The sequence below is a fragment of the Chrysemys picta genome, chromosome 10 (genome assembly GCF_011386835.1).
Source record: "Chrysemys picta bellii isolate R12L10 chromosome 10, ASM1138683v2, whole genome shotgun sequence".
In the NCBI taxonomy this organism is placed as follows: Eukaryota; Metazoa; Chordata; order Testudines; family Emydidae; genus Chrysemys; species Chrysemys picta.
This window is the reverse complement of record NC_088800.1, coordinates 65,559,221-65,576,549: the sequence shown is the minus strand read 5'-3', so window position 1 is coordinate 65,576,549 and position 17,329 is coordinate 65,559,221. Positions and strand designations below refer to the sequence as shown.

The 17,329-nt window shown below is 42.3% G+C and overlaps 1 protein-coding gene across 1 annotated transcript in view; it reads left to right on the top strand.

The window, feature by feature from the left end:
* LOC101945417 (uncharacterized) overlaps positions 1–17,329 on the top strand; it is a 185,677-nt gene that overhangs the window by 60,178 nt on the left and 108,170 nt on the right. Inside the window, exons 13-19 of the mRNA XM_042861623.2 lie at positions 1,275–1,419; positions 5,661–5,819; positions 6,804–6,922; positions 8,385–8,666; positions 12,440–12,595; positions 13,103–13,287; positions 15,495–15,677. Coding sequence (XP_042717557.2) covers positions 1,275–1,419; positions 5,661–5,819; positions 6,804–6,922; positions 8,385–8,666; positions 12,440–12,595; positions 13,103–13,287; positions 15,495–15,677 — 1,229 coding nt within the window. The remainder of the gene's footprint in view (positions 1–1,274; positions 1,420–5,660; positions 5,820–6,803; positions 6,923–8,384; positions 8,667–12,439; positions 12,596–13,102; positions 13,288–15,494; positions 15,678–17,329) is intronic.

Below are 17,329 nucleotides of genomic sequence, written 5' to 3'. Positions count from 1 at the left end.
CCCAGCAGAACTCTCTCTGCTGCAGGGGAGGTTGGGAAGGACTGTGTTCTTGCTGGAGAAGCAAAAAAAGCATTCAGATGTTTTTCTTGACAAATGTGATCTTTTCGCAGGCAAAAGGTCCCTTTTAACATAATGAAAGTGCAGTACAATTACCACATTGTAATATTGCAGGTATCACTGTAGCGCTATGCTTAGATAACTTCAGCATCCCACTGTGGTAACTGTTGGCGAATTGATAAAAGGTGGTAACTTGAGCTGCCTGGCTTTCCTTGCCTCGGTGAAGCCCCTGAGGGGCTCATGTGGTGGTGTTTTTTCAACCTCCTCCTCAACCTCCTTTTGTGCAATGTGAAGTATTGGAAGTTTTATGCAATGGATAAGCCTAGTTACAACTGAGACATTCCCATTCTTAGCTGGCTAGAGAGAAGTAAATGGTTGACACAGCATTTGATAGACACAGGAAAATGTAAAGCCATGCCCACCAGGCCTTACTGAGGCAAAACTAGCCTATAGCATGTCTTGCTAGACAGACCTGGAATTTCCTCCCACACTTGAGAGGACTCTCACTCTGAGGTATACTACAAAAGACAAAGCATTTCCTCCTCATTTGTTTAACTGATGTATTTCCAATACTGACACACAGCCTGATCCTGTCATTGTGACAAATACAGAGGCTCATTGAAATCTATTGAAATTTTGTGTGCAGTTCAAGGGTATAACTGGGTTATATGGTTATACCACTCATTACTGTATTCTCATTGGTAAAAACAAATTGTCACGTGGAGTACCATTAAGTAGAAAAGAATAAATGACATTGTATGAACTAAACACTGGGTGTACAAAATGACTTCCTTCCACCTGTAAGATATGGAAGAAGACCTACCCATGTGAAGAAAAATTACTCAGACACAGATGTGTTAGCAGGATCCGGCTCTGAATAAGGAACCGAGGATTTGGTCCTGGACTAGTAAATTCTGCTACTTAAAACTGTATTAATGATTACTGTATTGGGGTCCAGTCCTGAACTCATTTATGTTAATAGTAATGCTCCCCTATAGCTCAATGGATCCATCCCAATCTGTGTAATAGTATAGCATCCTGGGACTTTGTGAACAGGATGCTGTGCTGTACATATATGTGTGTGTATTGATATTGTATAAAACAACTTACTTTCCTCATAATGCTTGTTGCAAGGGCTAGCCGCTTATACCTAGAAATTAATGCACCTCAACTCTTTTAGGGGAGTAAGTACCTTAATCTTTTTTTTTTTTTTCAAGCGTACTGTATTAGTCCGTTTATATCAAGCAGCCGATGATGACGTGGAAATAAGAATTGCTTCATATTATATAGCAATGAAATGTCCGAGTGATGAGCTGTTTAACCAAGTACAACAGACTTTGCAGGAGGAGACATCCAGCCAAGGTCAGCAGACAGCTACTGAAATGTTAAAAATACCTAAATATGTTATTTTCTAGACTTGATTTTTTATTTGCTTCCTATTAGAGGTGCCTGAGGTTTGAGCTCCACGTTACCTACTTTAAAACTGTTAGAATTGGGGGTTTTAATTTTTTTTTAATTGTCAACAATTTGGTGTGGTGCACAAAAGAAAATCAGGTGTGATCTCTCCTGGCTGGCAGCATTTAATGAACACATACTGACATCATCAAAGAGCCTGAGAGAGGAACAACAGGCCATGCTTGAGTTTTATTACATTACAAACACAAATGGCTAATTATAAAGTTTGCTGAATGGAGAAGGAAAAAAGTAGCAAAAAAATAAATAAATTTCCAAGCTTCTGAAAATTATTTCAGGTAATAGGTATTATAAAAGCTGTTTATAAAGTATTTCACAGTGCCCCTTTAAAAATGTTCCCCATCTCCCCATTTTATATTAGTTGTTCACTGGGTATAGTACTACACATTTATTAATATTGAATCCCCTCTTATTGCCTACAGCTTCACCTCCACTTCTCTCTCTGGGACACTGTGCTGTCTAGTGGTGTCCTCCTTTGCATTTGTTGTCCATCAGTTTTGGTGTCATCTGTATCTTTAATCATGGTTGAATTTACACCAGAGACAAACACAATTCTGAAGAGTACAGAGAGGGGTGTATTAATTTTAATTTAGTTGATCGTACATTCTATGGAAACCTTAAGTGTTTTGGACTCGTCTGCAAATAGCAGCAAGACTTACTGAGAGATGCTTCATCGTTATGACAGAAGCAGCTCTTCAGACCACCTGGAAACGCTCTGGAGACTAAAGTTTGACAACTTTGGCAAACAACTAGGAGCAAACAACAGCAACAACAAAACATTAATAATCCAGAGAAGAAGAAAAGTGTGGGAAGGGGAACATGCTGGATTAGAAGGGATATTACGTAAAACAGTCAGAGAGATATTTTTAAATATCTGGAATATGCTCAGATGCATAGTTTCTAGGCAACGGTATTGCAGTCTTTTTCTTTACTTCATACTGCCTGTTTCAGTAATTCCAGATCAACCCATGACTGATTGCCGCCTGACGTGAGTCAGATTGCTGATATTAGATGCTGAATTGAAAACTGACGCTGCATAGAAAATCCATTGTGCTTGGTTTGAAACACTGCCTTTGTTTATGTGGTAGATTTTCCAGAGGGGAAGCCATTTCAACTAGTGTGAAAATGATAAGCATCTGGGTTACATAGAAGTGAAGAATCTCATCAGCTTCCTATACAAAAGCAGCACATGTTTAAGATGATCCAGGATTTGGGATGAAGGAGGGATTTTCTATAAACAACTTCACCATAATCAACAAGGAATAATTATAATTTGATCCAGTGCTTTTAACCCTGTCCAGAATCAGCACGGATAGTGATCCTCTTCTCTGTAACCTGGAAAAGACAAAATCTGTATTAGTTTTGATTTATGAGCCAGATCTGCACAGAAATCGAAAACTGTTGTCCGGTTGCACCAATGATTGAAGGCAAGAACCCTAAAATCTAGAAACTGTCTTGATTTTTCTGTTGGGCTTCTGAGCATGTGGAATTTACACTAGTTATATAATAGATTCATGGGTAATAGATGCCATTCAGGGCATAAAGCACACATTGGTTTTCAGGATCCTTGTTCAGAATAAAAACACATGAAAAATCAAGCTGCATTACAACCCCTCCAAACAATCATATAAATACTGCAACTCTATATGTGAAGCTGGAGCATGGGAACTCATCTCTGCAGCCAGTGCAGCAAGCAATTGGCAGTCTCCTGTTAGAGAATTGGGTTCCAAAAATATAACAGCCTCAGATTTATTTACTTTATGTAAAGAGCTTTCATTGCCAGTTGTCTTGTACGATGGAAACAGAACTGCATGTGGAATTGTAAACCTTGAGAAAAGTACTCATTACGTGAGTTTATTTAGGTGGTACCGTAAGTGGAGCTGGTAGTGATGTCTGTATTTAAGGTTGCCTAACACTTTCCATTGCAAATCTCTGTTTTCAATTGCTATAATTTTGCCAGACTTTAACTGTTTACTCCAGAATTTTCTGTGCTTGCTCTCCATCCCAGCCTGACTTTTTTTTTTTTAAGTTTCACCAAAATGGATCTGCCATTTCCGAGAATGAGATTAGGGAATAATTGATCATGTGGCCAATGTTTTTTTTTTTTTTTCAAATCATTTTTGACGTGTTCTAGTGCCTCCATTCCTTGAAGTAGGGACTTGAAATTTGGCAAGGGGGATGCTCCAGTGGATAAAGAGACCTCCTGCTGTCCCCATGAAAATACCTCTAGTTTTGGTCAAGTTTTAAGATTTGAAAGATCACCATTTGCTCATGCTTAGTAGAGCTTGTTAGAGGCTTGGAGTTAAAAATCTCTGTACATTCCATCTGCACTAAGCATACTGTCCAGACTCTCCGGGTATGTCTACTCTGCAATTAGACACCTGTGGCTGGCCCGTGCCAGCTGACTCGGTCTCACGTAGCTCAGGCTGCAGGGCTATTTAATTGCAGTGTAGACTTCCACACTTAGGCAGGAGTCCAGGCTCTAGGACCCGGTGAGATGGGAGGGTCCCCAAACCCAGAAGTCTACACTGCAGTTAAACAGCCTGAACCCTGCTAGTCCAAGTCAGCTGGCAAGGGCCAGCTGTGGGTTTTTAATTGCACTGTAGACAAACCAGCCCGGCCCGCCAGGGGGCTTGCCCTGGTGGACCGCGGGCCAAAGGTTGCCGATCCCTGAACTAGACTGTACGTTAGAACCAGGATAGAACACAAGATTCCTGATTCCCCAAATTCTCGTTTTCTATCAAACATTTGTGGAAGCCACTGGCAAAGTATGTGCCATATAGCAGGTGGTCCACCTGGAAGATAAAAGCCTACTACTGCTGCCAGTAACTTGTAGCTTAAGTAATCAAGCTTTGTGCTACAGATTTAAAAGCTGTGGGTTCTGACTCTGCCAAAGACCCATGTAAGAGGTCAGTATAAGTCAGAGGTTCTCAAACTGGGGGTTGGGACCATTCAGGGGGTCGTGAGGTTATTATGTGGGGGGTCATGAGCTGTCAGCCTCCGGTCTAAACCCCACTTTGCCTCCAGCATTTATAATGGTGTTAAATATATAAAAAAGTTATTTTAATTTATAAGGGGGGTCGCACTCAGAGACTTGCTATGTGAAAGGGGCCACCAGTACAAAAGTTTGAGAATCACTGGTATAAGTCCACATGATATAATTTTTTTAACATTTGCTTTTTTAAAATAACTTAAGAAATTACATGCCAAAAACTTCATTAAACGAATGTTAGGGTTGCAAAGTCCAGGCACTCACAATTTAGGAAATGTCTGTGTTGGGTTGCCCATGCAATCTTGTTGCAACCCCCTTCTGCATTATATGCAGTCTTTAATTATATGACTATTTGCTGTACAAGATCTTTGTATAAGACAGTACAGGGTGGACAGTAAAATGGAGCAACAGTTCCAAGAAGAGACCATTCTCTTGTGTTTAAGGCACTGGATTGAAACACAGGAGAGCAAGGTTCCATTCCAGATTTTTCCATAGACTTCCTATATGATGTTGGGGAAAACCGATCATAATGCATACTTACAAGGGGGCTGAATTAAGTTTGCATGGGCAGCCTTAATGCTGTTTTAATATAGTTTTTAATGTAATTACATAACAGAGTGACCTCTTCATTATGGGTTTATTTGGTGCCAGAGGGCCAGCTTCTGCTCTGTTACACTAATATAAATCCAGAATAATTCTAAATTTTTGGAGCTACGCTGTTGGTACTGAGCAGCATGTCTATTTTACCTCCAATCCAGTGCATTTCCTTGTGCTATTCTGTACTTATTATTAAAAAAAACATTGAATACTGCAAATAGTGAGGTTGGTTATCTTTAAATACTAGTTAGTTAACGACAGCAATTGGAAAGTTCGTAAATACCATCACTGAAACATAGAACAAACTCTGGCTTTTACGAGGATGCATTAAAATGGGATGTTTTAAATAACTGCCAGTGATGAGATTAGCTAGTGGTCTAGACTTTGTGTAAACTGGAGTTAACCCCAGTGCGGTTGGGGCAGTGACTCTGGATTTGCACAGGTGTAAATAAGTGAAGAATCTGGTACTGTAGCTTAGTTCATTAAAAAATAAAAAACCCTCTTCTGTGATTGACAAGCCTCTTTCTTTGTCTAATTTAAGTGGGTTCTTTTGTTTGGAGTCACCTCTCTCAGCTCCTGGAGACAGATGATCCACTGAAGCAACATCTTAGAGATTCTCTTCCTGATGACATTCTCAGCAGAGAGTTTGACTGGGAGATATGGAAATATTCCTCATATTCAGATGTCACTTTCCATTCAGGTATATTTCACTTTAAAATTGGACCTTGTGCCACATGTGCATGCTTTAAATCCCTGAGTGGCTTTCTTTTTCCTTTATTCCTCACTTTCCCACAGAATATTTTAATTTTTATGAATGAATAGAACCCAGATATGCAAACATGGGGCCTGATTCTGCTCTCACTTCTGTTGGTGCAAATCAGTGGTCACGCCATTGAATGTGACAGTGTACAACAGGTGTGAGTGAAAGAAAAATCCAATCCAATCGACTTTTTGGTACTTTCCAGTCATTCCTTTGACTCTACAACACTCTCTTCCAGAGGGGCATGGACATCCAGAGCAGCAACAAGAGTGGTGTTCAGGCTAGTGCAATCACGGACACTAAGGAGATATGATTAGCAACTGAGCTTCCTCCGTGTCATAAGCTGACTTGGGGAGGAGGTTCCCTGAGTTCACCTCTGAACTCTTATCTTCCTACATATCAGTAGTAAGCCCCATACCACTAAGCACCAAATATACCACTAAACAGAACTCTCTCTGAAATACTTGGGGCCTGCTTCTCCTGTCACTTGCATTGTTTTTATTTTGAAGCACCTATGCTGACTTCACTGGATTTACACTAATCCAAGAGGAGATTAAGGCAAATTCTCTCTCTCTCTCCCCCCACCCCCCGCATATTTGTTTTTGGTTTTAGTTTCTCAGCAGCAAAGTCAGATTAGTATTTTTGTTCATGTACTATAAAACTCTTCCTCTTTAAGTATATATATGTAAGACATAAACCATAAGTGCACCTTCCTGTAGGTGAGCTAGGGTTTGTGCATACTGTGGTGTCCATTGAGTTTTTGCTATGCTAAAGGGTTAATAAATGGATTATTTGTTGGCTGAATGTTTTCTTCTTCTCCATAAAGGACAAAACTGCCATTTCCCAGAGAGAGGCTGGAACTTGAAAAGTAAATGACAATATTTGATCTTAAAATGACCTGATGTCTGATGTTTTATATTGCAGCAACTGCAGGTGCTAATGTGGAGGCAGCCCTCGTCTTTTCTCCTGCATCTTTCATCCCACGATCAACAATGACAAACTTGACTATATACACCCTAGGGCGAGCTATAAATCTACTGGAGGTAAATTCTGTTTTTTCCCTCTTCGTGGAATGCCTAGTGTATTGAAATAGAAGTAAATGCTTTATAGTTTCTGGGTATAGTTTCCAGTTATGGTTTCTTCATCAAGTTGTATATTTTTTCCTGAGATTAATGAATGTTGTATATAAGGCTTGGTCTACACTACCCCCCTAATTCGAACTAAGGTACGCAACTTCAGCTACGTGAATAACGTAGCTGAAGTCGAAGTACCTTAGTTCGAACTTACCTTGGTCCACACTCGGCAGGCAGGCTCCCCCGTCGACTCCGCGGTACTCCTCTCGCCGAGCTGGAGTACCGCAGTCGACGGTGAGCACTTCCGGGTTCGACTTATCGCGTCCAGACTAGACGCGATAAGTCGAACCCAGAAGTTCGATTGCCAGCCGCCGAACTAGCGGGTAAGTGTAGCCAAGGCCTGAGATTCATCTGGTGAGTTTATGAAAGTTTGGACACAAATCAGCCTTTTCAACACTTCAATTTAACAGGTTGATTTGTGTTCAAATTGATAACTCTCTCTACTGTGTTAATGTAGCAGACTAGCCAAGCAGCTCATATCCTCCACGAGTGCCTTATCCACATTGGAGATAAAATCTAGAACTGTTGCCAACTAAACCCCAATCCAGCTCCTTTGAAGTCATTGGGAATGTTTTCATTGGCTTCAATGGGAGCTGGATGCAACCCAACCGAGTTACTCCTTTAGTTCAAGACTGCTTTTTGTTGCTGAAGGCCCTAGGTTCAATCCCGGCTGACAACTCATGGTTGTGGTCATTACAAAATGGTGACCCATATGCAACCTCATTGTCTTTAAATTGTGTCCTCGGTTATACCTGGAATTGCACAGCTGGAACTGAAGGTGAGGTTTGGCCTCCATAATCTTTATTGCTGATGAAGATGCCCATGAGGGAAAGAATTCATCTTAATTTTCAGACTCCAGGTTACCATTTGCAGGGCGAGTAGTTAGAAAAAAAATCTTTTTACAAGACATGTGCACCAATCGGATATTGACCCTCATAATGCCATGTTAGTCAGATTTCTGAACAGAACTACACTTGAAGTTTCTATGTAGCATAGAAAAAAGAGGTGTGTAATTTTACAACCAATATTATTTGTACATGCTCAACTAGGTGTAGCCAGAATACATGCTTCAGGGTGTAGATGGATTGCTGCCAGATTAAGAAAGAAATGTTTCCCCAATATAAAGCATCGCATGGTTGGCTATAGTTGCGGTCTGGAAGTTATTACTGAGGCATCCAGTATTGGCCACTGCCTGAGGCAGGATAGTGGACTCAGTGGACTAACGGTTTGGCCTGGTATGGCTAATTCATTGTTGCTATAGAAGTCTACATTTTGCCAGTCCAGAGCCATGCTGGTAGTTAAATTTCTATTTGCTGAATAGAATATGGTTATGCCCAGCTATGTGTGGTCTTCTAAATATATTCTCCTCTAGTTTAACGTACGGTTAGAGAATGCGGAAGATCTCATGCAGAAGATGGTTGGCCAACACTCTGCTACTTTTAGTGAATACTTGTTTACAAATACTGATGAAAGAAACTCCAAGTCAGAAAATCCAGTGGAGGCAGCTGGAAAATCCAAACAAAAGAAGCTGACTTCAAAGAGAGACAGCCGTGGACATCGTCTTGTGAGCAAAGGTGCCAAGCCCAAGTTAAGAAACGCAAAGCAGAGCTGTCCAGGTGGAAAGTACAATAAGATGAGTGAGTTAGTGAAAAAGGTAACTGAATATACATATCCTGGTAAAGACTGTGATGCTCTAACATGGTCTCTGGGTCTGATCTAGAATTGCTTAGAAGTCCTGTATAAAAAGGATGTAGAATGCTGCCCTTTGGATGTGGCAATGTTTTACAATCACTTTGCACAGGTGTTAATGACTGTGCAAGAATCAAAGATATGGAGAATAATGCCCTGTTTTGCAGACCCTTAATGCTGAGCTTCTGCCTTGGTGCACTGTTGTTACTTATTTCTTATTCAGCTGTGTGTGCTCTGAGCTGCAATGGAATTCCATTGTGCAGCGACCAATGAAATGAAGATTAGAGTTTGGAGCAACCCATGCTCTGGGCAGAACTGACTGGGAGGTGGTGGGGACTGGCTGCAACAGCTGAGCTATAATCTGGTAAATTACCCCAATTGCTCACAAAGGCTGGTCTTTTTGGAGTACAGTATATTTACCATCTTTTTTTTTTCCTATTGGAAACTAAGAGACAGCTGAGGTTTATAGGAGCCTGCACATGATTGATGTTAGAGCTGAGCAGATAATGGAAACATATTTCTGTGAGCACTAAATTTGACAATATTTGTGCTTGGATTTTCTTTGGCTGTATTTGTGCCTCTTTCCATGGACATTCTTGAAATCAACTTTCACTAGCGTATGTGGTCTCAGAAAGCAGCTTTTCGGCTTATGTGAATACTCAAGGGAAGGAGAATTTTAAATTTTCTTTTATGAATTTACCCAGCAAAATCATGTTATTTTAATCTAATGAGAGGAGAGAAACAGTACCATGTGACTTATTTGACTGATCACAACTACTCAACACAAGCCAATTTTCTAATAGCAAGCAATGTTGTCTAATAAGTTCAAATAACAAATGCATCTGAGAAAGGCAAAATCTGGAAACAGAGGCTCAACAAATGTTTAAATTGTTAAAATTTGTCAGTTCAGCTCTTTATTATTATAATCATTGTTTAATGTGTTTATTTTATATACAAATTCTGCTGCAAGTACTTTACATCAAACTCCTAAGAAGTCCCATTGAAATTAATAGGGGACTGCTCCCACACTTAAAGTTAAGCATGTGTGTGAATGTTTGCACGATAGGCTTTATTTTGCACTGCCAGGGTGTCACAGATCCTAGCAAGCACCTTCTTCCTGCTACCCAGTAGGACTGCTGTGAGGAGAATCCAAGCGTGTGTGTGTGTGTGTGTGTGTGTGTGTGTGTGTGTGTGTGTGTGTGTGTGTGTGTGTGTGTGTGAAGTTTCTGAAGCTGCAGCAGACAGTTCTCTTTTGGTCTCTCTGGCACATTTCCTGGGCACTGACTCTCAGTCTTGTTACTCTTCAGAAATGGGGCTCCTCAGCCCACCACCCTAGGCCCCAGAACAAGCTGTAGCCACCAAGAAACCCCCTCCCAGAATTCCACCGCAAAGGCATGACGCTTCTGGTTCACAGTTCAGCTCGCTGAGCGGTACGCAGACGTTGTGAAACTAACATTCAGAGACACTTTGCTCAGAGTCTAACACGTTAATGCTCTGTTATTCATAATTACGTAAAGCACAAGCGAGCAGAGATTACACAGAGAACAATAACACTTCCTAAACGCAATGTTCCTCACTAGCTCACCCTTCCCTTGGGAGTCCTTGGGGGCTTATCTGTGTTCCCTCAGGCTGGCAGGGTCCTTCGCCCCCTTACCTGCCTTGCCCCTGCAGCAGCCTCTCTCATCTTAATCTGGTGCAAAATGGCTCTGTCTTCTGTTCCCCCCACTCCCCTTCCCCCCGTGCGTCCATTTGTAGATTCCTGCTGGGGTCACCTGATTCTTTTGTTCTGCCTTTTGGTAACTTCCCACTGCTCCCAAACCAGAGCAAGAGGAGAGAGTGTCTTCTCCCAGCTAGAGCAAACCCATTGTCCCCAAAGTGTCTTACTTTGACTAGACAATCACTGAGTGCTGGTCATCCATCATTATCTCAGGTTTGGCAGAGATGTGACGTGACCCTGCTAACTCCTGGTGGATCCATATACGTATAGGCTTAACTGACACAGTTTCATGATACGGTTTCATAAACTCATCAACAATTCAGAAGCAGTAAAGCTGGAACCCCTAAATCATCACATGGATTAAAGTTGAAAGTTTTAAGGACATACATCCCCTAAAAATAAAAGATGGTAAAAAATTGAGGGGATGATTCATGAAAATTTCATGAAAATATTTGCCCAATTTTGGTTGAAATTTGAAAATTTAAAAAAAAATTCAATTAGTTTTACTAAAATTATTATATAGGGGCATATGGAGAAATAGCCAAACAGATTTTCACAGCAGTTAGGAGCCACCTGACTCCAATATGTCCACCTCTGCCACTTCCTCAACATTGTAGTCAGGGGGAGAGGCTTTGCTTTGAAGGGTTTGAAATCGCGGTGGCAGTCAGTGAAGGCTAGTGACATCTGGAGGCAAACATGGCACCCACAGGATGGGTGAGTTCCACTCACAGCAAGAGTCAAAGATTATTATTCCCATAGGCGGCGATTTATATGGGCCCGTTGTGCCTGTGCTCCACCAATGTTTGGGTTTATATTTTCAGAGGATGGACTGGGGCACCACCCTGGACCTGGCGCTTTGGGGGGCCCTGCACTTCAGGGGGACGTGGGGTCCAGGGTGACCTGGAGGGTTAGCGGGGGGCCTGGCCCCGGCAGCAGTGAGCAACCTGGCTCCAGCCCACTGCGCACTGCTCTGCCCCTCCCCCGTGCCTCCATCCTGCCTCATCATCCCTGCTCTGCCCCCTCCACACCCCCATTCCACCCCTTCCCCCAAACCCCTGCCCCGCCCCTTTCCGGCTTCCGCCCCCTCCCCCGAGCAACGCCAGGAGCCGGCAGGGCGGAGTGGAGCAGGGCAGGATGGGGCCATGTCACTCCTGCTGCCAGTGCCAGCTTTCCCGCTAATTCCCCAGGCCGCCCTGGACCCCGCATTCCCCTGAATCGTGGCGGCCCCCAAAGTGCTGGGCCCAGGGCGGTTGCCCCGGTGCGTCCTATGGATGGGACGGCTCTGCTTGGACCTGTTCTGGGCACCGCCAAAAATTATACAAACGTGGCGCCCATGATTATTCCAGGGGGGTTGGCGGTTTTGTTTCCCCAAAGCCATATCTGTCTCTGGCACAGCAGTGTTCAGCATTTCAGGAGCCCCATCACTCACCCATCTTGAATATGCTCAGTTGGGAGCATCTATCACTTCTGCTCCTGGCTGAAAGTAGCTGATCCTTGGTGTGTGGAATGCTGTACAGGCAGGGCCAGCTTTAGCAAGTGCGGGGCCCGATTCCTGGGGCAGCACTTCGGATTGCCGGCTGGGGGAGGAGGGGGCGCGGGGCTGGCGCACTCCGGCCGGCAGTCCGGCCGGGGTCGTGGGGCAGCCGCGGCCCAGCCAGGGTCGAGGGGCGACGGGGCTGCAACGCTCCGGCCAGAGCTCCAGCCGGGAGAGCGGGGCCGCAGGGCTTGCCGCGCTCCGGCTGGCACTCTGGCCAGGGGAGCAGGGCCCCCGAAGATGATCGCCGCCGGGGTGAGTGCCAGGGAATCGGGCGAATCGGCCTAAAGCCGGCCCTGTGTACAGGACACACCAGGCCTAATAACCAGGAGCTCATGTGAGTTTGTCATATTTGTGTGGGTTCAAATGCCCCACCATCCCCTCTACTAATAATCTGAACTGCACTGGCGATGTGTTTGCTGTGAGGTTGAATGGCATTTTGTGTAAATAGCCCCTGCTCCTAAATAACTCTGTACCACTCTGTCAGTTTACTGAAAGGATGGGGAAAAAGAAGGAGCTGAAATGCGAAGTGAGCATCAAGATTTTTGGAAATGAACTCAGCTTTTTGGACTGTGAGGATATAAAGAAGCAAGTGAAACATTATTCCCTGAACCTGGCAGAGCTGGCTGTCAAGCTTCTAAAGGTAAAAGGAACCATTTTGCTGTTTGAAAGTGGGTGCTTGGAGAAACTAGTTTTGAAGTGATATGTAAGAGGGTGAAGAACAGGGGATTATTATTTGTTTAAATCGAACCAAGTCAGAATATTTTTTAGAAACCTCTAAGATTGGGAAATACGTGGGATCTACTCTGGGATGTAACAGAAGGGGATGTGTTTGTGTCACTATGAACAAAATTTAGTTTAATGTCTTGATTATGCTTGTCCCTGTTCTTGTCCAAAAACTTTCATACTTCAGATCAAAATAATACCTAGTCTAGTTTAAACACTCACACGGCTTGCCAAAGATAAGCTTTGGTGCTGGTTTTTCATTAATTTCCAAATCCAACTCAATGAAAAGGACCTGCTATAGAAGGGGAAATGCTATGGAAAACACAGCAGATGGTTCTGTCCCAAGCAAAAGTCTGGAAAAATCCTTGTGGCTGACTTTATAATATTCATAGCAATTTTATTTTGTTTCATTATTTTGCCATAGGGACAAGAGGTCCAGTTTAATAAAAGACTGAGTCTGGCTACCGAAGAATTGCTCTTTCCATCAATTTCAGGCTTTCAAGTTAGACTGGCTTTAAATGCATCAGCAGCAACCAATGTAAAAATCAAAGGGAATGTGGATTTCAAACAACGATCAAATTTTTTCATAAATGGATATATCAAACCAAGGTAAAAGATGCTTTATATAGTAGGCAATATCTATATATCTTCATAATTCAGGTACATTGTAGTTAAACTGTCATTACTTTGAACCATACTGTGATTACAGACTTTGGGTTGTATACCAATATCATGAAATGTATCCTAGGAACCTTTGAAAGAGCTTGGTTGACATCTTTAAGAACTGTAGTAGTAGAAGAGAGGCAGCATCTAGTGTCTGGAACATGTGAATGGGAATCAGGAGTCCTTGGTTCTGCTTCTGCCTCAGGACATTTTGCCTTTTTGGGTATGTCTACAGTGCAATAAAACCCCTGTGGCACTGAGTCTCAGAGCCCAGGTCAATTGACTTGGGCTCGCAAAGCTAAAAACTTCTTCTGGGGTTTCAGAGCCTAGGCTCCAGCCTGAGACCGAATGTCTATATTGCAATTTTTAGCCCCGCAGTCCAAGCGCCACAAGCCCTCATCAGCTGGCCGTCTAGCCATGGCTGTACCACAGGTCTTTTATTGCCATGTAGATGTACCCTTTATTCCTTAAGTTTCCCATCTGTAAAATTAGATTAATAATATGAGCTCACTTTTATAAGGCACATGGATGTAAAGTGCTATATAACTGCAAAGTGTTACCATGTATTTATTACTTCCACACACTTCCGACAGTGAGGAGAATGTAGTGATGCTTTAGGTACAAGTTCCATGCAGATGTGCCCTGCAATCAATTAGGAAATCCATGGAGAACTATTCAGTGACCAGCAGTGTGCTATATGTTGCCATGTTATCAGGAAGCAGCAGTTTTTTATGCTGTCCATTTCATTTTAAATTCTCTATTGTTGTGCTTCTCCAGCCCTGCTTTTTTAGCCAGCCCATCTATAGTACCTCTAAGTCAAGTTTACAAATGTTTGCAGGCGGGTGATCTCACGAGCTGCTTTTCATATAATACAGCTGATTCTCCCTTGGATTTCATAGGGATCTCCATGATTTTGTCTCCAATGGGACCTGGAGGATGGGGTATGGTCTGAGTGCTTTCTAATTGTATGAGGCCATTCCATTGAAGTCATTCAGGCAGGAATATTCTTTTGCTGTGTTCCTACCAATCAGTTAGCCCTGTTAAAACAAAATATTGGGAGGGAGGGTTTGTTCTGAATCCAATTTCATAAATTACACACCTCCTGTGTTTGTCTTACATACTCAAATTGTTCTTCCACAACTATACCACTTTCCAAAGCAGTTTCCTGAAGATGAGATGTTGGTTTAAAGATTTTTCTGAGCTATGGATAGAAATCCTTGCCCCAAAATTAAATGTGGGAGACCAAAGTATTTCATCCTTTTTTTGAGGCTACTGGTTAAAAAAATGTATACCCACTTATTCCTCTATGTTGATGAGCATCACTCCATAATCTGTGGTATTATGAATTAATTTTGCATATGAGAATAAATTGCATTATGGGTCAAATATATCCAGTTGGTGTCAATAGAGCTATATTCCAGATTATAGCAGACAAGGATCTAACCCAGAAGTGATGTGCCGAGTCTTCATTTATTCACTCTAATTTAAGGTTTCGTGTGCCAGTAATACATTTTAACGTTTTTAGAAGGGTTCTTTCTATTAGTCTATAATATATAGCTAAACTATTGTTATATGTAAACTAAACGAGGTTTTTTAAAATGTTTAAGAAGCTTCATTTAAAATTAAATTAAAATGCAGAGCCCCCCGGACCGGTGGTCAGCACCCGGGCAGTGTGAGTGCCACTGAAAATCAGCTCGCGTGCCGCCTTCGGCACGCATGCCATAGGTTGCCTACCCCTGATCTAGCCCTATATTAGCTTACCTGACTGTCAGACTTTTAGCTCTGTTCTTGAATTATTTATTTGATCTTTGCTATGTCCCGTATAAATAGAGATGGGCCTGAACCAAAACACTGGATTCAACCACTTCCCTTGCCTCTTCTGGTGGAGTTTGGATTTGAATCCAGGTCTAAATTCCTCAGCTTGTATTCCTCTCTGTTATAACACAGACTTTTGCTGTGGCTTGTATTAAGATGCGTGTGTCTGAATATTTCAAAGTTATTTTAAAAAACAAAATGTTCACCCCAATTTTAAAATTAGCAATGAAACACGTACAGTGCCACAGAGGATAAGAAGCCTGTGGCTTAGACAGTGATGTTGGTAAATAAGAAGGTGCTTTTCAGTGGGAACTGTGTTTCTTTACATCTCTTGCCAGTGCTTTTATCCAGATTTCTGCCCAAATGGGAATTGTGGGGAATTTGGGAAGAGCTGGCTTGAATTGGGTAACAGGACTGAGGACATCAACCAGCCTTGATGGAGGAATCCAGGTGAAAAAAGGACAAGAACTTAAAGTTTTCTTGAACACCCCCGAAGAATCCATGGAGATAATCGATTTCAGGTAAGAACAGATGAGTGCAACTGTAACACTGACAGACCCTAGTCGTCGGCAAGCGCGATAGAACCGGGGACCTCTGGAGCTTAGTGCGTGAGCCTCTACTGCATGAGCTTAAAGCCAACTGGCTGTTAGCTAACGCTGTAGAGCAGACTCATTTTCTCTCTCTAAGTGGTCTCGGTGCCACTAGATGGGACAGAACACCACACCAGGAGGTGTGTGGGTTACACAATGTCCAGAGAACATTAACAGTGATAACATTCTAAAATTTGAACTTAGCTGGCAGGTTTGTTAACAATGCGGGACTCTAAATTTGAATTCAGTTTTCTCCCTGTAGCTATAGTGACTGTACTTTGGTATTAAACTGAACAGGGTGACTCAGTATGGTATAGCTATGCCCCGTACAAAGTTGCCATTTTGAAAATAGACACTTATTGGGTCTATTCACACTTCAGATCTTTCATATGATGTTTATGAAGGCCCAGTGGGAGCTAGTAAAAGTGGAAAAAAGCACTGGGCTAAATCCTGATATCCCCGTTCAATTTTTGCTTGATTCTTACTCAGGCAAAACTTCCATTGCTTTAGTGGGGGTTTTGCTGAGTAAGGACTGAGAGAAAACACAGAAGGTTTTAGATTATTCATTATGATTCTCTACATAGGCTAATGGTTGGTGGGGCAGGAAAATGAAACTGGTTCGACTCTTGGTCTCTGAATTGATTAGGATTCTTGTACGTTTTACTGGCCCACAGAGAAGAATCAGTTTACCCCTTCATCTTTGTGAGAATGTGTAACTTTGGGGGTGAAAAGGTTGCTGGGCTCTAGAGGCCACTGGGATCATGAGATGTGAACAGTGCATTATTTCCTTTGGTTCTTCTGTATGGTTCTGCAGTGGCCACTTAGTGAAAATGTATTTAAGCTTATATTAGCAAAAGCAGCTGGTTTTGATCTGGGGCTTGTAAAGGGAAGGTATTTGTGGGTCAGCTCAGAAGAAATCAGGAGAAGTGTCTTGCATATGATAACAATGTGTTTCAGCAAGAAGGCAATGATGGGTGGGAATATATGATATATGACAAACTAAACAGAAATGTTACCAGGAATGCAATGGGATTGTTCCTATCTGTGCAAGGGCATCGTGGAAAGCAAGAGTTGAAATAACAAGAACTCGATCGGCTGAAGATTCTCATATCGCACGGTCATCAAAGTGGTATTTAAATCCAAGACTGATATCAAAAGTCAGGAAAATAGTCAGATCTGGCTGGGGTCAAAGCAGTAGGGCTGTCTGGCAGCATATACAACCACTTCCATTATCAATTAATCTATGTGATAACAAGGGAACAATGTGAATTCCTGTTTAACAATGCATGCCCATATGGGAGAATTTTACTCTTATACTGTATGATTATATTGCTATACATACTATAACTGTGTTCATCCTATTATCAGAGTGAGATATAATCATATCACAACCACTTCTCTGTACAGTATTGTTTTAATTAGAGATATGACAGTAATAAACTGCAAAAGACATCTCCTCTCCCCAGTTTCTCACTGACTAGCAATGCTCTGTCTTCTTTGGAGCTTTTGCGTCCAAGCAGTCTATATTTCAGGGAATTTCACCAGTGCAGCAAGAACGTGGCTTTATCCCTGCAGATTGATAG